Raw genomic sequence first — 23767 nt, 5'->3', positions numbered from 1 at the left:
CACCTGGTGTGATGTGTCCCTCCACAAAGGACAGGCAAGGGCAGGGAGATGGTCCCAGCCCAAGCAATCCCCAGGTACCACAGACAGTGCAAGTTTGGGGAGCTAGCCCTGCTGTGTGCCAATTCACCTGTCCCTTGACACCACCCCAGCAGGGCACAGAAAATACCTAGGCAGGAAAACAGCAGCCAAGGCAGCCTGTGTGCCTCAGCAGCACCACAGCACTGACAGACCCTGCTGGTCCCTAACCTCAGCTTGAGAGTGGTGAACACCAGAGCCAGCAAACTGGGTGTACCCAGGGAGAGAAACAAGTGCTGATAGGCACAGAGCAGGCAGGCAAGGAGCACACATGATACAGTGCTTTGCACTGCTCCCTAGACTCAGGGTTCCTCCCTTCTCTATCAACTCAGTTTGCACTTGAATGCATGTAACACAATAAGCTCTGACCAACAGCCTCCTGGGCGGTGAAGGTGGATGGAAAGAGGTCAGATGATTTGCCCTGAGGTAATTAGGGTGTTACTGCCACAGCCTGAGAGCCAAAGACTGATGGGCAAAGAGATGTTGAGTTTCAAGAAGGGAAAAATTTCAAGCAGGATCAGAAACACATTTTTTATTTTTCAGGCGATCTTCTGCCAACTGTGATAAATGAGCAGGCACAGAGAAAGTAGTACAAAGATCCTTATTAGGCTGACTATTTTGAGGCCGCCCCAAAATATACCCAAGTGACTTTACTATGTCACCTAATTTAGAAGCCTTTTCCAAGCTGGGGATTTTGGGGTTGGGGGAAGCAGAGGAAGAGAGAGACTTTATCCTTTCCGGTGTCTCCTTACATAGCTTCTTCCACAGCAAGCACAGTTCCCAGGTATAGAGCATGCTTTTTTCCCCAACTCAAATACTACCAAGGCCAGCCTCTAGTTTCAGAGTAGGTTCCCAGTTCAAACTGAGATGTTGGGCTAGATATCAGTCATCCCATTATATTCTCACAGCTCTACAGATATGGAAATATATGGATATATGGAAAGGGTATTTAACAAATTTTTAGGTCAAAGTGTAACTCACTTCTTTAATGTAATTCATCTCCTCTTTCAGCTGATCAGCTGACCAGCCATAAACCACCATTTCTCTCTTATGGTTGTTGTCAGTTCGGTGCACAACACCATACACCATCCCATGAGAGAGCTTCCCTGGAGACATCCCATTTGGAACATGGTAGAGCTCCTAAAAATTAAAAAAAAAAAAAAAAATCAGTACTAGAATTTAAAAAAAAATAAAATAAAACCACAGTAACATATAACTCCCAACACTAACTCCCAAACATTTTGGAGTCAGCCTTCATGTTTTAGGAAAGAGCAATGACCAACTTAGAATTGATAAAGAATACAGAGATGTCTAATTACCACTGCCTTCAATAGAAGTCATGTAGGCACAGCTAGAGACAACAGGCTGACTTGTACAAGGAGAGGTAAAGGCATGTAAGAAAAGGTTAAACTGGCTTATTTTCATTCACCACCAGATGCTACATTTCTGCATTCTTGCAGAACACTGTCAGGTCGCTAGTTCCCTCTAAACTCTCGCAACAAAAGAAGTATCCCTCATTTCCCAAACTCCCTGCTGCAGGAAACAAAAATTCACAAGTTTACTCAAAAAACATAGAAAGTTCTAAGAAACTGAAATTAAAACATTTAGGCAGTGCTCTTTAAAAGAGAAAATATCTGTTTCTCTTGAAGATAAAGCAGAATTTGGAAACACAGCTGTTACTTATAAGCTTTGCACATTGTGTTTGAAAGGTCAGTTCTAGAGAAAAATCAGGCATAGATTGTTTTACTGAACTTACTTCTTATGCTGGATATACCAGATAAAGGTCCACTTGAGGACATTTATTACATTGACTTTAGAATATGGTTTGGTTTGGTTTTTTTATTCTAAGCATTGTCTAAATACCCTCTTTGACACCAAACAGAGGCTTAAAGAAACAAAGCTCAGCATCTTATATCCATCTGCAGCTGCCTCCTAGAGACCTCCAGTCCTTACCATGACAGTGAAGAGAGGACACCATCTGCAGCCTAAAGCAGCAGCACTCTCAGTTTTTAGGAGCAAAACCAACACAACTATGCTGGCAATATAAGAATAAATACTTCTTTAGGTAGGGGGGAAATTAACAGAAAAACTTACTTGTATTAAAAAATTGACAGACATTTTTCTATTGTGTCCTTCCCACATGCCAGTGACTGATTTTCCTCAACACTGTAAATCCTACACGCTCTTCTTTACCACATCATTAATAGTTTAAGCATGTTGCTGAAGCTCTGTGTGTGTGTGTGCAGGGCTGGGAGGGGAACAATCACAGAGCAGACACCCAATAAAGAACATTTCAGGCATAGACCAACAAAGCTGTAAGCCTTCATTTGAAAAGAAAGCTTTAAAACCACTTAATGAAGAAAACATTGGGCAACCAGCCCTACCTATACATGATGTAATTTTGCACTTTGAAAACATTATATGAAAAGCTTCATATCCTCAAAATGAGATGTTTCATAATTATGTATTATTGGAGGTTTTGTTTTGCTGTTTGGATGTGCACAAACAAAAGTTCTACATCTCATACTTAGAAATAGAGAAATACAGAAACCAGATGGGGACATGACTCAAAATTATTTTGTGTTTGTTTGCTTCCAGGGTTGTACAGCTTCTTTCATAGTTCATTGCAGCTCCTCCCCTGCATCTGGAAAAAGGGATTACACACAAGTTTCCATCTTCCTGATAACAGAATGAATAATCACTTTGATTGTTTAGAGGTTACCAAGGCACCAGAAGCAGAATTCATAAATCCATACCCTTTGCCCATGATCACCCATTTTTAATGAGGTGAACAGCTGAATGCCAGCAATACCAAGGTTCTTTGTGCCTCTGAAACATTAGCAGAATTGTCTAAAGTGCTGTTTGCAGAGCTCTGGCATAAAAATTCTGACCAAGTTCCTTATTTTTAGATAATGAACACATTCCTAAGGAATGCTTTGAAGGATGCCCCCTCTCCCAGCCTCCCCACTCCCCAGGAAAGACGTACAAATTCAGACCAATGGGTTTGCAGCTGGAGAATCACCCATGGCACTTACATATGTATTTCAGAGATGAACAGACACTTAAATTTCCATTATAATGGACAGTACATGCAGGATTAGGTTCACACAAAGACAGACTGGTTACATGTCTCTTGCAACAATGCTAAACTTGCCTGTTATCTGTATGTGCGCAAGCCTCCTAAGATGCCTTTGTTACTTCTCTTTCAGAAGATTAAAGGACTCTCCATCATATGTTGACTGTTCCAGTTCTATGAGCTACTTAAAATACAGGATATTGTTTTTACCCTCTCCTTATTCTTCCTTTGTATCACAATCCCCAGACAAGTGCCTGTTAAAATTTCAGCTCTTGCTTGTTTTAAAGATTTGTGAGCCAACAGCTACACAAGTAACCGGTCTCATGTTTCCTTAACCTTTTTCATTGCTGTTCCATTCTAGCCATGCTTATCTTCTACTCTCCCTTTTCTGTTTAGTAACTCTGAATTTCTTCTCAGTGACCGCTAGTTTCAGGGTTCTGTATAAATAGCCCAAAAAAGGGCTCACCTGATGCAGTCTCCTCTTAGGAGAAAGGTTACAGTCAGGGCTGAGATGGTTGCTTTGTTTATTGACTACTTTTTCAACACAGCTTTGCCTCGAAACGAGGCCTTGCTAAGTAGCTCAGTTTTCAAATATCTCCACAGAGCTGCAGCAGTAAGCATGCACTGGGTATACTTCTGCCAGTCTGCCTCCTCTCAAGCTACTTTATCCACCTTTGTCTATTATTCTCCCTTCACTGTTTTTCCATTTTTGCCTTGTTCTCTTTTCTTTCTCTGATACATCCTCTCTGCCATGCTTCCTCTTTCACAAATCCTGGATTTTCCACATGCTCAAGAACTACATAACAGTATTAAAGTCACATACTTCCCATTATTTTCCTCTGTGTCCCATACATACCCACTCCCAGAACTCAGATATTTTTCCAAGGAGGTCCTCAATGGTCTCCACTCTTACCTGCAGTGAGGCATCTCAGTGAAGATAACAGTGTAAGTAAATACATGCAAGAATTTAGGAGCAAGTAAATACTGTAAAGCTAACCAGAATAGTGCTTTAAGATGGAAGGATTCATTAGATTAATCAACCATTGCTGTTTAAGGTCAAAATATCAGCCAAATCCCTTCTAATGTGAGCTAATGATCTGAAAAGGCAGAGTTAGCTTAACCAGTTTGTGAATATTTCTTTGCACCTACAGTCAGTTCTAGGAGAGCCCAAGGTGACAGCAAGGACATGTGCTGAGGATGATCAGCCTGCAGGAATGTGTCCTGTCTGCAACAGACAGCTGCACTTGGTGTGCTCACACAGAATGCACCAAAGAAACACAGACTGTCTGCACCTAACTAATAAATATTTAAAACAGAAGCCTACACCCCAAGGTTGCAAAAGTCTTGATAATTACCATGCATCCTGTTTATGTCTCTGTCCAAGGAGGCAGCACAAGTAGCATGAAAGAGGTGAAGACATTACAAACCTAAACCCTGAATTTAAGTTTTTAGCTGTTTTTTCAATGGCCCATGGTTTAATTTGCATTACATAAATAACACTGAGGGATGATCTGCTTCCTAATCTACCAGTTTTATAAATGAAAGTCAGATAGGCTTATATATTGTACTCCCTGGCCCAAAATTGAAAGCAAAAGCACAGAAGACACATCTTTTTTGAGAAAAAATGACATCTAATGTATTGCTTAACTCAAGTCTGTCTTAAGTATCCCTGTGGCCTTAAAATTTTCCTGACTCATGATGTTCTGTTTACCTACACCATAAAAAAACTGTAAACAAGAATTATATCAGTCAAGCAAGGCTTTATCTTTCCCTTAACAGCCACATTCCAGGCATTTCTAAAACATCCAGTTATCTTTTACCTGTTCACTAGTTACACAAGGAACAACACTATTCATGTTGTTACTGAGGTTACATATTTTCTATTCAGTAAAATGACACATTTATAACATTGAGCTCACCAAGAAAAGTTACTGTGCTCTGAAAAAAGGTAGCTCTGTTTTTATGTCCTTTCATATTCCTCTACAGCCCATAAAAATCATGTTACACTTAGGAATGTTCTACATTAAACTAGTGTTACAACAGGGAAAACATGCCACAACAGACATGAGTGTTCTTAAATTCATGAAGAATGCAAGAAGCATCACTGAACACTTTCCAACTTTGAAGCTCCTTGGGTGCTGAATTTAGGTGTCCATCTCAAAAGAGAAGTGCCAGACATTATACAAAGTGATATCTAACCCCTGAAATCTGTACACAGAATGCCAGTGTTTACACATTGGAAAGCTAAGATACAACAAATACAGCAGTAACCTCAGAAGTCAGCAGAATTCTTTCTGTATTTTTAATGTAGTGCTCTTTTTAACAAAGGTGTTGCTTAATTAGTCCGAGTCAAAAATCAAGGGACCAGTGCTGGAGAGGCTGAGAAACAGTAACATCACCTGTAGCAGATGAACCACATTTTTTCAGGTACAAGTTCTGCTCTGCTGACAGGAGTGGGCTGGCAGCAGCAGAGAAAATAGCTGTCCTAGATTCCATGTGCACCACAGCCCCACACTCCCTGCACTCATATTCTTGAACCAGGCCTGACAAAAGTTTCTGCTTGATTCTCACCATGATGTACAGGAGCAAATTCCCCTTCTGGCTTCTTTACAGCCTACTTTGTTTTTTGGCCGGGAAAAGGAAAATTTGCCATGCTTCTGTATTCTTGTTTAGGAAGTAAAAAGAGTTCCAGTTCTTAGTTGGGATGTTTAAAAAACCAAGAAAATTAAAGTGTTTGAGGATATATGCAGCCAAAGTACCAACCTGAGTTTAAGACTAAACACTGCTCAAACTTGGCTGAAAGCCACAGATAGTAAAGTGACACAAATTTCCAGAGTGTTATCTCATTTTCATTCTCTTGTCCATGTATCCAAATGAAAAAGAAATGTCTGTCTATACAAATCTTCACACTCTGCCCTCAAAAGCTTAGCTGCAGCTTCCAACGACACTTCCAAATTTAACCACGACAGTGAAGAAAGAGACTGATGGATAAAACAAGCCCAATCCCAAAGAGGGACAATACAATTGTCTGGTAGCCCTTTATTATGCAAGACAAGAGAGGCTTCAGGATATGCAGATTTTGCATACAATCTGCCAAGCACAACATTCCTTTGTACTTCATGGTGAAGTAAACAGCCTCACACTACTGTCACCCATTGTCTGTCATGGACAGGAATAAAGGAACAGAATCAGAATAGTTTGTGATTCTCTACCTAAAGTACTAAAAATTCAAACAACCTAACCAACAGCCTCTACCTGTGGGTTAAGTTCTCATATGCTTCTTTCAGGGTCTCATATCCTAAATATGAGTATAAAAAATTCAACCTGACACAAACTCTCTCCCCCTTCAGTTTCTGAGATCAGTTTCTAGCTCTGTACCATCTGCCAGCCTGTCACAAAAGGCAGGGAGAGGCCACCCTAGTACAGTATTGCCTGCAGCAATTTTCTTGCAACAAAACCACCCAGATCCATAATTTCATTTTTAATCTCTTACACGTTCATTTTTATTCAATGGATGCATAGCAGTAAAAAAGTTAATCTAGAAACTTACTGCACTGATACAGATTGAATGAAATACAGCATAAATTTCCTGCCAAGTTTGGACTCCAATGAAAAAGGCTAAGGCAAGAGCTACCAACAGAATTGATAAAGAATTCCTTCTGATCTGACATCAAGCAGCAAAACAAGTTATTGGGAGGATCAGCACTAGCAAGGGCTGCTGTGCAGTTCCTGATTCTGAACTGAAACACCTCTTAATGGTACTGAGCCTGAGAGATGCAGAGAAGTAACAAACACAGTGAGCCAGCACCATGTCACATTAGGGCAGCTCAAAATCACCTCCTTCTAATGAAAGATTTCAAAGAGGAGATTACAACCAAATGTCACGCCATGGTGTATTTATAGTTTTCTGGCATTCCCTCCGACACTGCAAGGTCTTTTCTCTCCTCCCTCAGCAGCAGAGGCAGAGACTTGTCCTGCCCAAACAGGAGAGCACCTGCAGCCAGGCTCTGACCGCCTGACTTGGCTGAGAACTCCAGCAAAAACTCTGCAATCCCACAGATTACCCCTGCAGTTCATTTCTGTAAGTCACATTAATGTATTGTAAATACCAAAAGCATTTTTCATGTTCCCATTTTCTTAGGAGTCAGCAGTTAAAGTCAGCACAGAACACTAGATTCCAACAAGGGATCTGATATTAAATTTGATTCTTGCTGAAGCTGGATTTTTTGACCTTAAATTGTAAAGTGCAAGGTAGAAAACAGAGCAGTTCCCTAATTACTATTATCTCTATTTCCAAAAAGGGGCACAGTTCTCACAGGACTGTGTAAGGATTATCTAATATTTGTAAAACTTGTTCTCAAAGTACTTTAAGCTATTTTATTAACATAAAATAGCTTAAACATCAGCTGAAAACAAGTGATCAGCAGATACATTATTACTGTTTTTAGAAGGGTTTTTTTAATTAAACTGTGCAGTAAAAGCATCACAGCATGACTAATCATGAGGCGTTCGTGCACTGTAAGTTTCTGTATAACTAATTCAAATACACAAAGCAATTGATTACACAGACAATAAAAATCTACAGGTAATACATTGCTGTCTGACTTTAGAGACATGAGGAAAAACCAGTTCATGAGCAGTGATTTTTTCTAGCTGCTTTCATACACCATGGCTATTTTTCTTTATCACACAGAAATTATAAAACACAAGTAGTTGGTACAATTCCTCTGTGTTTTTTAATTGCTATGAAATTGGCTGAGTAGATCCCACCTAGCTCTGAAGCCTGACTTTTAAGTCTTTCAATTGTGTCAAAGTACTAAACTTTAGAAACTACTCAGAACATACAATACTTACATTGCATATGGTTTTTTCTGATCTCAGCTTTAAGAACCCATCACTTAAACATCACTGTTTTGCACATAGAATCAAATAATGTATTTTTTATCTTCATAGCCTCTCCTTAACATTCTCTGATATAAAACCCACTTGCCTTTACTTGTATTTTAGGGAAAATAGCAGCTCATTAAATACATGGTACCACAGAGAAAAACATTGGTTACATAAGAAAGTCACTACATAAGAAGTTGTCCAGTCCTAACCCTTAACAATTCTTTCTCATTATCACATTACTCAGAACCATAAAGTGAGTAAGGCATGAGTAAATACCTATCCTCCTCAAAAGCAAACTCAGATTCCTCTTAGGGCAATGGGCCCATAAACTTAGGCCAGTCTGAGGGTTGCTGCAATCTCATAAAAGCTGACAAGAGACTGACAGAGAAGTTACTCTAAGTGCTACACCTAAACACCTCTGTACAAAATGAATTATTACTATTTAATGGTAGCCCAAATATAGTTTGCATTAAGGTCTATTTAAACTATTCTGTAAGTAACATTTCTAGATCCTGAAGAACCAATTACTCTGCTAGACCAGTGTATGAAAACCTGAGTGTGCAAAAGATTCCAGGACAAAAAACAACTGATAAGTTATCCTTATCTTGAGAATTTTACTTTGCAATTATTTTTATTGCTTAGAATGCCTTTCACAGTAATTTTTGCCTTTAATTATCTCGTAAGAAATTATTTCTACTAAACCCCATTATTGTCTTTCTGTTGTCATACTTCCTATTGTCAGACATTGAGTCTAGCAAACTTCATCAAATTGTTTAATTTTGGTTTATCAGAGTATAAATGTGATGAAGTTGTGGAGCCCTCCAGCTTCCCTTTTTAGTCTTCATCCTTAAGACTAATTAAACATCATCTCTTGCAGTGAACAGTTCTTAAAGAACAAGTTCTGCACCAAAGGAGATTGTAAATTTTTTTTTCTGTGTGCACTTCTGCAAAACAAATGGCCTTCTGAACTCTTTTAAGCACATGACCTTCAAAATCGCTTTCCTTCAGAACAATCCTGAATTCTTTAATTTCTTATTTGTACATCACCCTTTACTGAAATTAGCTGGCACACACAAACATCAACCGTCCCCAGCACACCAACTACATTAATGCTCAAATCTTGCACATGAAATATAAAGTGCTCTTTTAGGATCAAGAGGATCCTGATCAAGAACAGGACCATGTTCCTAGTAGCAGTTTCCTGCTCTTTGATACATAAATATGAAATAATCAAGTTTTAAAGGTATCTCAGTCACAAATAATCTACAATCTCTGTTGTTCCTCTACCATTGTTATATTTTGCATGCAGTTTTGCCATCCCTAATTCCACAGTTTAGACTCAAAGCTTACACCCAACCTGATGGCCTTCCACATGTTCTTAAATCTTCTAAGATGACTGGGCTTTGGGCTGCTAAAACAACAAATATCAACATCTATGGAGGGCAATGTTTACTTCTTATTTATAGAGAATTTAACTGTGATTTTTAAAACTTACACTTTTCTTTCTCTCGGTTTCCTTTGGTCCCTGTTCAGGCTGTGGCACTTCATCAGGTGGCACTGTTAAACGTAGCCTACACACATTCATCTGAAAGAAGAACAAGATTTATGTGTTACAAAAATGATTTTAACAATTTGCTTTACAGAACGAACGGTACTGAGATTCAGCTTTGAACTTTCTATTTTCTGTTTTCTACCACACAGCTTATTATTATTATCATTATTATTATTACTAAACATTAAAGGGGTTTTTAGCTGGCAAAAAATAATTCAAGGGCATTCCCATAATTACATAACTGAAATAGCAAAAATCCATTTCAATCAACAAATTGTTCTTAGGTACTCATAAATGACACTGAGAGCTGAGATAACAGAACAACGAACATAATTTTCTACTTTCTGAATTTTGCTTGCTGATTTGGCATACTTTTATTCATCAAAAGGGATTATTTAGAAACACAGAGTGTATTTTACAGTAAATTCTTTTCTGCTCAGCATATAGCCAAGTATTTAATTCAAGGATACCTCACTACTGCAACTGCACTAAATAGGAGCATTCTTGAAATCTGGTACATACAAATTGTTTGTAAAGCTTCAAAACACTTCAGAAAAAAAGTTAAGAGGTGTTGTTTCCCATCTGATTTTAGAACAGCCATTCTCTTGCCAGCAGGCATGGTACTGTTCTGTACCCAGCTGCAGTTTGCCTTGCTTTGGGCTGAGACATCTTTGCTTTAATGGTGTTTTTCAAGCAATACATTTCATACAAAAAACTTGGTTAAAACTTTCAGTCTTAGTCCTATTCATGAGACATTTTTGTGGAAAAAGCTCTGTTAAAACTTTCAGTCTTAGTCCTATTCATGAGACATTTTTGTGGGAAAAGCTCTAAGTCCTAAGCAGAGCATAGCAAATGATGAAATGAGAAATTTGGCTGTCCAAATTCAAAGCTGTACAATACTTTCCTGTAAAATCCCAGCTGTCTGCTGGCAACAAAGAGAGCTCTTAAAGCTCTTCCTCTAAACCTCTTAAGTATCTCTTTCATGATTACTGTGGGCCAACATCACTGTTCTACAGCCCAGCATCTCACTGATCTGGATCTCTCCAGTTTCTCCTGAAGTCATGCTGAATGTGTCTCTCTTTCACACCCACCTTCCCACTGCACTTGTCCCAGCTAACAGCTTACATCTTGGTCATTACAGCACCTCCTTTTGCCTTGAAAATGGCAATAAATTCTGCTCACTGCATTCAGAGCACTGCAGCAAAGCCCTTCCCATGCACCCCAAATGTTACCATTTCACAATTCATTGCTTCCAACTACCTTTCAAATCATTTAAGCTGCCTTGACTGCATTTTCAAACCTCTTTACAATACAACTTTCTCAGAGACCACTATTCAGCATCACAACATCACATCCCTATTTTCCATTGCCAGACAAAAGACCTTTTTCAACTTTTCAAACAGGCTTTAATTTTTTCTTCTTCCCAAGAAAAAACAATTGGAAGAACTATCTGCAACTTCACTATTTTTTTCTGGCATTCCTTTGAATCTGTTGAGAGGACAAATCAATAGCATTTAGACTACTGGTATGTTCTCAGCTGTATTTTAGAAATATTAGGTACTGCCTTCCATCTTCCTCTCAGTTTGGTCTTTCAGGTCTGCAAGGGCAGTAAGAAACAGTGTCCTAAGATAGATAAAGTTCTTACAAAATATGTGAGATGTGTCTGTATTATAAAGAATAAAAAGGGGGGAAAGTATATAAGAAGATTAAGGTGAAATATAACCTTTTCTGTAGACATATCTGTAAAATCAATATTTTGTGCAGTGGCCTCCTCCCTATTAATTTATCATTTATCTATATGATGGAAAATCTAGGACAAGAAGCCACAAAGTGACATAAAGCCCCCAAAACCTAAAAGCAGTTTATGCTTTCATATTTGCTAAAGAACACTGAAACAATGAAATGCATTCTAAAATTATGAAACTTGGTACATTGGCTTTTGATACTGATTGGCTGCTAGGTTTGTTCTAAGAACACCAGACTGTCTCCATATACTACAGAAGCTGGTGGTACTTCCTACTTACAGATTAGTTATCCAGATAATAATAATAATAAATTCCTCATCTTTAGAACTCATTGATTCATAAGGTAACTAACTTCACCTTTCCTCATCTATTTCTTCATGCCCTTTCCTCCTATTAGCTTATTAAGGCTCTTTCCTCTTAAAACATTCCTGTTTACAACAAGAAGGGAAACACAGACTGGCATTCCTCCATGAAGGCAAACAAAGGCCAGAGCCATAAATAGGAAATAGAAGTGAATTTGTGCTGTGCAGGAGGTGATAGATGAGGCCACCTTTTTCTTACAGTGATTTTGAACAAAGGAAAACTGGACAAAATGGAATTAACATATTGCTAGGATGAAACATTAAAAGTGCCTGAAATAACTAGAAGTAGATAATGACTGGCAACTCAAGTTAGGAGAATGAGGCTGTGTATGAATCTCTGAAGCAAATAACTTGCCTATTAATCAGTATGAGGCTAATTATAGCTAACAGAGATGCACACTACAGTGATTGTAAATAAGTAATTATCTCTGTACCTGTACAGAGTGAGTGAATACGACTGCCCTTCACATCACAGGTGTCACAGGACTGCTATGAAGGAAATCACAGAAGTCCAATACAGACAGTAGTCATGTCATCACAACTACACTGGAAATATAAATTAACAACAGTCATTTGTTGAGACTAAAACCACTGTACAACACAAGGTTGTCATCATTTAAGCTATTTTTTCTTGCCCTTTTCACCTTGCCTTATCTATTACCCCCAAATGACTTACCCCACCCCACCCCAACTGGCAATCATAAGGATTCCAGCCTTGAAGTTGTGCCCAGCAAGGCTTGTGGCACAGAACCACCCAGTTCCTTGCTAGAACAAACTTACACTGGCTGTACTCTGCCATTGTTTACAACAATGGGACTTCCTCAGCATCCCTGGGGAAACAGCACAAATGTATAAAGTAGCCATGCAGTCCTGCTCCTCTAGGCATCAGATGCATTCTACCTAAGGACAGGACTACAGACCCATCTGCTAAAATTCAGAAACACTACAGAGACTGGAAAGGAAACCCAACAGGCACTGCTTTTTCCTCCAGCCCCCAGAAGCAGTTCTGAACACTGCACATGCACTGTTCTTGCTCTGCAGGGCTTCCTGAAGGAACAACACACTGTGCCATTTGTCGGTGAGTTTCCTTACCAAATCAATGAGCAGGCTCACATGGAAATCACAGCAAGCCCTCCTCCCACAGCAAACACTGCTGTAGTGATGCCTTAAAATGGAAATGAAATCCTGACAGGAAGAGCCTCGACTCAGTGCCAAACAGTGGCAGGATAACGTGCAACTGAGGATGAAAAAGTAATTTCCAGAAACAAACTGGGCAATGCAGAAAGAAAATGGGGAGGAGAACGAGAACTACTCCAACAGGGACAGAGCTGCAATTCAATTTCCTTCATCTGCTTACTGACAGTAAGAACAAGTGAGAGAAAACAGGGACAGACATGACTTCCACCTTACCTTAATGTCATTAACATTGTAACTTTGTGAGCATAAATTTTAAAAATAAATACTGGGTAGAAGAAGAACAAGGTATCTTTCTAACAGTCCTACAAGACTGTCTGACTTTTGTTTAATTTGCAGCATCTGCAGCTTTGGCAAATCAACATTATTAATAATCCTAATTATGCCAACATTTTATGCTCCCTCCTGGCTTTTTGACACCAACAACCCATGAGTGGCATTTCCAAAGCTCATCTGACATCATTTGTGAAACAAAGACACAGACAGGAAAGCAAGGACCGGAGAGGTTCACCCCAACACAACACCAGACCTTGGAAGCTTCCTTAAATGCAATGAAAAGTGATAGGTGAAAATATGGTTTTTTACCAAATTTCTAAGAGGCTAGTGGGGCAGCACAGAGGAGAGCTACTGCAATATGGCAGTTAAGAAAAAAACCCAATCTAGTTTAGTTTAAAATGTTGAGAATCCATGGCCCAGATCCACAATCCACATGTATGTTTACCACCCTACTCAAATCACTAGGGTGCAACTTAAAACAAATACAGATGACAGATTCAGTTTAAGTAATGTTCTTCAGCCTCTTCTTCCCCCTTTCCAAAAAACAAAGCATCCAGAAAGGCATTAATCAGAATTAACTATAGGCTGAAATAATTATAGATTTTTTCATTAAAATTAATTGTTAAATTAATGAGCAATGCTGTTCTAGAATAACAAAAATTACTAGTACAGCAACAGAAAAAAACAGGCTATTCTACTAGCAGCCAGTCTCTAAGCATTTTACAGGATCCCCACAGAAAAAAAAGATGTGGTTCAATATTGAGCAAGCTTCAAACCAGCCCTGGAGTTCTATATCACCAGAATTTAATACTATTGATACTGACAAAAGAAATGGGGATAACATGTTTGTAGAATAACTACCTACTACCTTATCAGCTCAGTGGCTAAAAATCCTTCCCTTTGACTGTTGGCTTTAGACCTTTGAAGGTGAAAGCAGACAAACAGTGCTTGTTTAATTTCAGTTCTAAAAAGCAAAGAAGAAAGTACTTTCTCTGGTCATTTATCTGTTAATTAGTCTGCTCCATTTATGAAATCTCTACCCTGAGATTCCACACACAATTAAAGGGCACTTTCCTGACCACAGGCACACAGGGATGTGACACACATCTTCCTTTTATTCAGCAGTTATTCTAATTGTCTCTTTCCCCTCTTCTGACAACTCATGGTAAGGGAGCCACACTTCACTAAAAAAAGGAACAACAGCTTCCCAGTGGGTTGCAGTCACAAATTAAATTCACCAGTTTTCTTAAAAGAATGTATCAAATGCAGTTCATCATTCCCAAGAAATCTATCAAGGGGATTAAAATAAGAAGCTTATCACCTGAACAGAAGTTCCCTTACTGTAACTTTTTTAAGAAATACTAGAACAGGGAAACTCAATTGGAACACAGAAGACATATAGGGAACATACCTATGATTTTCAAGTCACTGTAATTTTTCTTATGTATGAGCAATTTCATTTTTTTATGAAGACCAGGGATCTTTTTGTCAGGAAGACCACTCTGACTTTCTTGCTATCATGTAAAACCATTCCTCATTTTTTAGATTATGAACTCATATTTTTGAAGCATCAAAACAATAACTATATAATTCAAGAAACATCATGGTCATATGGATGTTTGGCAACAATAAGATTATCACTTTTTTTGATTTCTTTCTTCTCATGTGGAATCAACATTCACAATGATAGCAGTGTAGTTACAGAAGCAAGAAAAGGGCTATTTAAAGCTGAGTGGCTGTAGACACATTCCTATCATATCTGCCTGAGTTTTAACAACTTTTTAGAAGCCCAACAGATTAAGAGATGATTGTTATTTAGTGCATTTATGAAAAATTTTTTAAAATCAGCAAATTACATATCTGCATTTGAGGAACTGATTAAACAGTTAAATTACTATTGCCATCTAAATCATTACAGTGAGCTTTCTCAGGATAGGATAGGCGAGTTCGCATTGTAAATATCCAGGCACATTGCAATGATGCGGGGTAAGTCTTCAACACAAGTACACCTTCCTCGCAGATTTACAGAACAGGCCAGGATCTAGAACTACAAAAGCCTTGCAGGACTCCCCAAAAACTCTTCCTTTCCCCACACCTACAAACACCGCACAAAAAGATGCTCTCGCACACCCCAAGCTTCACCCGAAAGTACTGAAAATAAGGAAAAGGGGGGGGGGGGGGGTGTTAAAAAGAGGAAGGCGCTCCGCAGGTAACTCCACGAGGGGGGATGTCGAACCTCCGCTTCGCCCCGCGACCCCGCCCGCGGGACCTCCCCGCCGCCCCCCCGCGCTGCCCCGCGCACCTTCCGCCGGGACCGGCCGCCGTCGCCGGGCGGCCTCCGGGGGGTGGTGGCGGTCACCGTGAGTCCCGAGCTGTAGCGCAGCATCCCCGCGGGCCGTCGGGCCAGCGCTCTCTGCGGCTCCTCGGGCCGGCGCCGCCGCTCCGCCCCCGCGCACTTGGCCGCGGGCGGCCGCAGGGGCCGGGCGGGGGCGGGCCGGGGCTGCGCGGGCTCCGCTTCCCCCTCCGCCCCGCGGAACTCGCGGCCCCGCGCCGGCTCTCGGGCCGCCCAAGTGCCCGATTTCCTCCCGTGCCGTGACACTGGGCAAAGTCGCTGTGGGACGCTGAGGCGCCAGGGCAGGGTGGCGTTCCCTCTGCACACGGGAATATTGGGTGTCGGGGCGCAGCCTGGGGAGAGGAGCTTCGAGGGCAGACCCAGAAAGGTCCATCTGTCACACAGCCACCTCTGGCACCGCAAAACAGGGGTTAGGGCTCGCAGGAGCCATTGGCGGCCACTCAGTCCCGATCTCCGGCACCCACCTCTGAGCGCTGTAAGAGTGTTATGTGAAAGCTGAACACTGTCCTCCTCTTCTTCCCACGGCAATTCGTGAGCCACCCAGGCTGACAGTTGTTGTCCGTGCTCCAGGAATGGGTACCAGGCTCATCAGAAAACACGCAGATCCCAGCCAGCCTCGGGGTTGACAGGCACCAAGCCGGTGCAGCTCAGTGCGTGGATGGCAGCATCCGCCTCAGTGCCAAAGGTCCGACAAGGTGAGCGTGGTCTGCCCGAGCCGGCTGGCCCCGAGCCAGAGTGCAGGTGTGGACTTCAGCATTTCAGATGCTCAGTTCTTCCGCATCTGGGCTGAGGGAACGCCATAACCTATACCGCCCTACATGGCCTAGGCACACAGTCTTCATCTGCAGCCTTGGGGCATCTGTCAGGAGCACTACATTCCTCAGTAATCAAGGGAGTTATAAGCAAAGAAGATGCTTTTGTTTGAAAGAAATGACAGAACAAATAACTTAAACAACATTTTAAAAATAATTTATCTCCTGTCTTCATGTAATTAAATTAAGACCACCAGAAAAGAGAGTTCTGGCTACGCAATGTCCTTACCTGTTAAGATGGTAATGACCAGAGAGCTGAAGAGAAGAAATCTGCATTGGAAAAATAGAAACTGCACTGAACTATGGGTGTCTCACCCTCTCTGTGTACAATGCCTCTGCTCCCTTCCTCCTCTCAGCTCTCTGTCCCCAGGGCAGGATATTGAGCTATCAACATGACAAGGATCTGAGCAAGAGAGGAAGAAATCATTGCCCAGCACAGAGGAATGAATGAAGGGTCTGCATTTAGTACTCAGCATCTTTTTTGCTGTTTTCCCAATTACTATTCTCTTCTCCTCCTGGGGAAGGTAATATAGCCCAAGGCAGATGAATTAGAACATCCACTTGTATTTGGATTTCTCTCAAGGCAAGATTGAGTGTTACACATTTCTTTTTGTGGCAAAGTATCTTGTTCCTACAAACAATTGCATTTCCCTATGAATCACCCCCTGTCTTAAGTCCTGCTTGTAATGCTGCTTTTGTGGGTTTGCAGGTGGATAATAGGTGTGTCATCTTTAACAGGAACATGTTCCTTCACAAGTATGTTGTCTACCCGTGGGGTTATCCCTTACCACGTGTTCCTGGTCATTCTGGTGAATCTATTTAAATTCTGGTATGCAGACACCTGGTGACCTCTGTGGTTGCAGCTGAGAAGGATTTCACAGACCTGGGAGATGGCTCTGGTTAGTTACAAGTTGTATCTTCTGGACTGTATTTCCCTCTGGAACAAGGTGTGTATGTGGGGCTGCCCAGTTGCTGCAAGGCACAAACACAACTGCTTTTCTAAGAACAGTCAGAGACTAAACTTGCAGTACACGAGGGAAGAGGACCTCCCTTCCTATATGATAAAAGTATGGCACAATAATCACTGACATAAGAGAGTAAGGCACAATAATCAGATCTCTGGGAAAATTTTCAAGGTCTGCATCAACTTTGAGAATATTGATAATTTTGATGGAAATCTTATAAGTGCAGATGAGGAAAAGACTTGTCCATGAATAATAGACAGACAATAAAAATATTATTTTCTCAGTTGCATCTATTTTAGTTCAGCTCTCTCCATTTCTTGGAAAATAGCAGAAATGTATGTTTATTTGATTTACCAATATTAGTTTGAAAAGGAGCATCTTCATTTTAATCCTCAAATTAGTATCCTCCAAGAAAAAATAACCTACATGCATGGTGAGTAGTCTCCCTATTTTGGACACTCTCAGAAACACCTTCCCTTCCCCTGCCAACAAGATCACAAGTGTAGCAATGAGAGTAATTTGTTTGCTGCCTTGCTACTTGACCATGCAACCATTTGCAGCCTTGTGTAGCCTGTGTGACCCTTCTGCATGAAAGCAACATTTGGAACAACTTTTTTTCATCCCCAAAGCTCTGCCTACACTAAAGGAATTATGTAGCCAACCACTGGTATGCAGTGAACATCTGGGACTCCCCAGGTGGCAAAAAGAAAGTTCAAGAGAAGCTGTTGAAGCAATATGGGACATACACAGCAAAGCTGAAAAAAAGAACTCTAGAATTATTTTTGGATTAAGAAAGGAGAAGCAAATTTGTGATCTTCGGCTTGGACAAAAGACAGTGGCAGGGAATGGGTGACAGAGGCATAGAAGATCATGACTTGTATGCAGAAGTTAACAGGGAATAGCTATTCATTATTTCCTGCCTTTGAGAACAGTGGATTTGAAGAAAACTGGGCACCACATTTCTGTGTGAAAATTATGTCAGAAGAATCACTGATCATGAAGAGTTTAAATGTTCCCAAAAAGTAGCTGGGTAAGTTCATGGATAACAAGCTATTAGGGCTATGAAACATGAAGACAGGCTTACAACTCAGAAGGTCCCCAGAATGTGGGTTTGCATTGTTGGTAGCTCCCCAGTCAAAGGACCTCTGACACTCCTTTGTCCTTTGGGCAGGATTGACTCCCCACCAACAGTACTAGAGGTGACAGCTTCTAGCAAGCAACAGGTCTCCTCTGCTCTGCAAAGGTGCTCCCATGCCCAGCTTTGCTTGCCTTGGGCACACTCTGCACATATTCATGGCTGCAGCTCATTACTCCACGTTTTCCAGTCTCTCTCACCCCCTTTGGAAGTTTAACACAGTCACTCCCTCTTTCTCCACAGTCTCCCTCTTTCGCTCCCTGACACCTCAGGGAGAAGTCTCTGCTTGGTTTCAGCTTGTTCCTGAAACAGGTCCCATGACCTTACCTCCTTGGTTCTGATAATCTGAAGTAGATTTGCCACAGTTTACAGCTCTTTTTTCCTGCAAGAGTCATTGTACACTGCTGGGAGCCCTTCATACTCTGCTTGGGAGATGGCAGTAGTTTACAGAAACAAGATGGAGGAATAAAAAGTAAATAACTCCTTAGGAATTAGTTTCACTGAAATAACTCCATTCTGCTGATTTTTACAGCTGGACAGACTGCCCAAAACATATACATTATCATACAGACTGCTCATAGACAATATACAATATGGTGGCAGAACATAATCCAACCAGGATGCTGAGCTTTCAGTTTGAAACCTGCTGGTGCTTTCTGACTACAATGGTCCAAAGGCACAGTAGGTTAATTACACAATTACACTACAGTATGAATATCTGAAGCAATAGTTATTGTGAAAAAGCTAATATAATTACATGGAAACAGCAAGAAATTTAAAGTGTAGACACCTTTGGTTTTTTGTAACTACCCTGTTTCCTATCACCAGCATTACTGAAATATTTTTTTCCCAGGAGGCCCAAAGATCATTATGCTGTAGGAAAAATGAAGTGGGATGGCACAGGATCAACAGGCTTTTCTATGCAAAGCCCTTGATCACAAGATGGACGTAGAGCATGCAGTACATGGAGGAGGAAGGTCTGCCCTCCTAGAACAGCAGGAGTGGGTAGCCTGGTCCTACCAAAACAAATTGCCTAAATGTAGACATGCTAAAAGGCTGATTTTTTTTTAAAATCAAAAAAAAAAAAATCCTGTCCATCTTCAGGCTAACTGCTGACATAGTCCAGAGGAAAAAGAAAAGTTCCTGTAACACATTATCAAGTGGAATATTAATCCTATGAGATTTGGGAATAATTGCAGTCACAAATTGTACAAGAACTCACACCTGTGGTCATTAAGGTTATAAAGTCCCGTTGGCATTGCTACAAAAATGAGGTTATAATTAACTTCTAATAGCCTTCACTTTCCAGGGGGATTAAGATCTATTCTGCCTTCATCATCCCTAAGGCATGAAACCTATCATAGCAGAGATTATCAAATGGACAGATGCATGTAAAACATTTCAGAATCAGACTTAGTAAGAACTGGAGGCTTGACCAATGATGTTTCCTGAAAGTGATTTCTTTTTTTCTGCCAGCTCTCACTATTGTATTCTCAAACACATATTTAGCTCAGCCCCATGTAATTATCAGGCTCTCTTTTTTGGATATTATAGTTCATGTGAAAATTTTAGCCTGCTAAAACAGCCTGACACATATCAGAAACTGAGCTCCCAAAGTCAGTTGCCACAGGTGCTCTTATATGCAATATACAAACCAATATATAATACTGTGCAGTTTTTCTCTTGAGTAGTATTTTGTCTTTCACTGGCAAATACATCTTTGCTGCATTTGCAGCTACTGTTACCCTTTTGATGTAACACATACAGCTACCTGAATGTTCAGCTTGGTTTAACTACAAGCATCAAATCATTTCTCAGACCTATTGATATAACTGTTTGCTCTCATGCTTGGTATATGGCTAATATAAGATTAGCCATGTAAGATTATAATATAAAAACTCAGAGACTTCCTGCTGATCTCACACACATAAATCTATAATTAGGAATTCCCTCATAAGGAGTTTCAAATGCAGAATACACATTTTATTTGTGCAAAGCCCTCAGTATGTATTTTATGTAATAATTTCAGTTATGGTTGAATTGAGTAAAAATTAAATTCCTGGACTTACCTGCAATAATACCTTGCTTCCATCTTTACTGATAATGTAGAGTAACAGACTGCAATTGTAGAAAATGTTTCTTTTAATGTCTTTTACTTTTAATTGTCCTACTTTCTACTCAAAGTCCATCTTCCTGTTGAGTTCTCAAAATACTTTTTAACTATGTACCAACAAAGCAAAAAATACTAGATAGGTCAATAAGTAATACAATGCCACATGGACAGTAATTTCTGCTGGAACAGACAGAAGGGACAAAAGGGAATGGGTTAATCAGAAAAGCTGTGTCTGGGCATGACCACAGAGCAAGTCCACTGAAGCCGATCAATCAGGTAATGACAACAGTACCAGGATTCTGCTGTGTACCTTTATGCATCCATGTCAGTGCATTTCACACAGTTTGTACCCTGAGCAGTGGGAAAAATGAAAATTACACCTGGTTGATGTGATTTGTAGAGCCAGACTGTTAAAAGCAGTTTTTTATAGAGAAACAAAAAATACCACTACTAAGATTTTAAAGAAGGCTGGAAAGCCCTAGAAGGGCAGGTTTTTCAATTAAAAGGTATTTTTTACCTTTATTTGGGAGGGCTTTTCATTAAGCATTTGTATAAATCATAGTTGCATAATTGTACACTTCCATAGTCATGACTTCTGATTTATTAAATTTAAAAAAACCTGGAATTTAAAATCAAATTAGAACTATGAAATGGATTGAGAAAAATATAGGACAGTTTAATTTATCATGTGTGTCAGTATCTGAATGAAAAGATAGCACTCTAATTTTTCAGTCACAAATTCTAAGGGATCTAGATAGCATCACTTCAGATGTTGCTGAAGTGTATAGGGCATCAATGCAGTTCTGATTCAGCAGAAAAAGTACCACCCCCTGAATTCACCATTTCCATGTAGGTCTCCCATTCAGTTCACAAGTGGGTCACAGCCCACGGCAATGTGGCTCGAGATGCACATGAAATGCTGGAAGCCTGTCACTCATTCTCCAGCAGCAGGTTTGGTTTAGTCAGTCATGCAAGCAGGACAGTTCAGCAGAGATGTCATATAAAAATAATGCAGCACAGGAGCAGCAGCATTGTTCACACAGGGGTGTGGCTTGACCAGGTCATGCAATGGAACCTGTTAAGGTAGGTAGGAGAGTAGAAAACAGGCACACCCACTGTTAAATTGCCAGACAGCTGCATTTAAAATCATGTTCCACTCCCTAGAGATAATAGCAAATGATAGATCTCTTCTGATTCCAGCATTGTCATTGTGGCAGGAAATAAGGAAATTTTAGAGGCAGAAATAAATTGTGGAGTGCAAGTTCTTCCACAGGTGTGAGGAATGGACATATTTCAGGGAGTGGGAGCATTAAGACAGGAAATCACTATATGCGTAAAAGAAGTCACAACTGACTTCTTTTAGTTTAAAAGGGGAAGATGAAATATTTCATTTTGTTTCTCCACAGGAAAGGAAACACAGAAGAGTAAGAGGGCAAAACCTATATTCTGCTTCAGCTCTATCTTATGATAGAAGACCAGAATAGCAAGTGGTTGACTTCAGCCCTGCTTCAGGGCAGAGGATGATGGAAACCAGGCATTTGTCTAGAACATCTGTACAGATGCCATGTTCTCTCATATCAGAATGATGTACATGGGAATTTAGCAGTCCTTAATGGACTCTCACAGCCCATTGCCTGTTCACACACACAGCTGGACAGGAAGCTGTCCATAAAAGTTGTTTAGTGTAAGTGAAAGATCCTCTGTTTGTTCTATTATTTATTTCCTTTCTACATACTAAAAATAAGTTTATTAGAAGTCATATAAAAAGAGGAGGAAGGGGAGGTATTAAACCATAAAATAGCAGGTCATATGACTCGTGAAATCAGGGGACCTTCAAAAGGAAACTTGGGTCACTCCAGCTCTAAAAGTATTCTAGCAGACATCTCTGTATCTACAGTATGATGAAATTTTCTAATCCTCTTACCAAGAACTGTCTCATTTCCTCTGTGCATAAGTCATAATAATAGAAAAAAGTAAAGTCATAATCAATACAGAAGATAATGTTGGGTCTAACTGGACTAAAGTTATTAGGAGGGAACGTAGGAAGGACTAAATAGTTAAGGTACTTAATAATAGCTGAGCCAGCATGACTAAATATTACCTAGGGGACTTCCCTCTAAATTGGTCCTAGAAAGGAAATGGATTTACACACCTCACCACTTATATATTTGGTCACACACTGTATCTGTGAATCTGGATGGCCACTCCCCAGATTTCCCATGTGTCATCCTTCAGGATGCTGCAGCCCAGAAAGAGATAAAACTTCTGTCGTTAGCATTAACTTGAAACTTGCATTTCACTGAACAATCAGCTGCTCTTCTTTTTGTGATAACCTCCCTTTGCTTAGGCATTTTGCTGCAGTTCTGGCCTAACCAAGTTACTTCTTTGAGGAGTTTATTACAGGATAATAGAGCACCATTCCCACCTCAGGAAATCTTTGAGAGGACTTACCGAAAGACTTAAAATCTACCTGAGTGGCTGGACTGACTAACTAATGGAATTCTATTAAGCCTCCTTGAGTTGGCCTAATAGGGCACGTTTTCCTATATTTCTTGCTGGGACAGAATTGAATCACCTTGCAGGAGTAAACAGAAATGGCATATCAAGAGGTGTGCTTAAATTCTCTGTTGCAGCTTTGCATGGAAAGCAAATATCATAGGGCTGCTGTATTTATTTCAAAATGCAGCTTCTGCAAGGGGCATTCTTTCCCATTAGCTTTCTCTAAGAAGAACTCACAAAGCTTTTTAAAATTCACACATACACAGTCACAATCATGACAGTTTGGATGTAAGCAGAGAAAACAGATACAAGAGGGGTATGGAGAGCAATGAGTGCTCAGAACAGATGTGTCTGAAACACCAATTCTCCCTGGTACAGAACAAGAACAGAAAGACGCCAAAAATCATGACAAGAAAATTGCCCTACTTGTGCTCTCATTTTTTACTAGCATCTACCTGATAACAACTGAAAAGTAAATGGAGATGCTCTGGATATTAATGTGGGTTAATAGAATTAAAGTAGTACAAAGGAAATATCCTATTGCCTGTTATAATTAAGCTGGAGATCCAATGCTGCCACAGGTCACAGAGTAAAGAAGCCCTGAAGGAAGAGGTTGATACACACATGGTTGTGGGTGGGTTTACAGGCTCAGCTTTAGGTCAGGCAGAATGGTGAGCTGGTTGCCATGAAATCAGCCTGAGTTATCAGCCAGATTTACCT

At 40.3% G+C, this 23767-nt stretch overlaps 1 protein-coding gene across 4 annotated transcripts in view; it reads right to left on the bottom strand.

Annotated features, from left to right (window-relative positions):
- The window catches only part of MYZAP (myocardial zonula adherens protein), a 52573-nt gene extending 35932 nt beyond the window's left edge, over nucleotides 1-16641 (bottom strand). Inside the window, exons 1-3 of one of the 4 annotated variants that reach the window (XM_054272580.1) lie at nucleotides 16565-16641; nucleotides 9537-9626; nucleotides 1057-1215 (exon numbers count right to left, since the gene is read on the bottom strand). In XM_054272580.1, the coding sequence (XP_054128555.1) occupies nucleotides 1057-1215; nucleotides 9537-9626 (249 nt within the window). In that variant the 5' untranslated portion in view covers nucleotides 16565-16641. Of the gene's footprint in view, nucleotides 1-1056; nucleotides 1216-9536; nucleotides 9627-15472; nucleotides 15587-15987; nucleotides 16061-16564 lie in introns of those variants that run through there. The other 3 variants (XM_054272581.1, XM_054272582.1, XM_054272583.1) reach the window with 3 other exon arrangements.
- Between the last annotated feature and the right edge of the window lie 7126 nt (nucleotides 16642-23767).

The sequence above is a fragment of the Melozone crissalis genome, unplaced genomic scaffold, assembly GCF_028551555.1.
Source record: "Melozone crissalis strain CALT ecotype California unplaced genomic scaffold, PUWL_Pcris_2 ptg000014l_1, whole genome shotgun sequence".
Classification (NCBI taxonomy): Eukaryota; Metazoa; Chordata; class Aves; order Passeriformes; family Passerellidae; genus Melozone; species Melozone crissalis.
The sequence above is the reverse complement of the archived record's forward strand: the minus strand, read 5'-3'. Positions and strand labels throughout refer to the sequence as shown.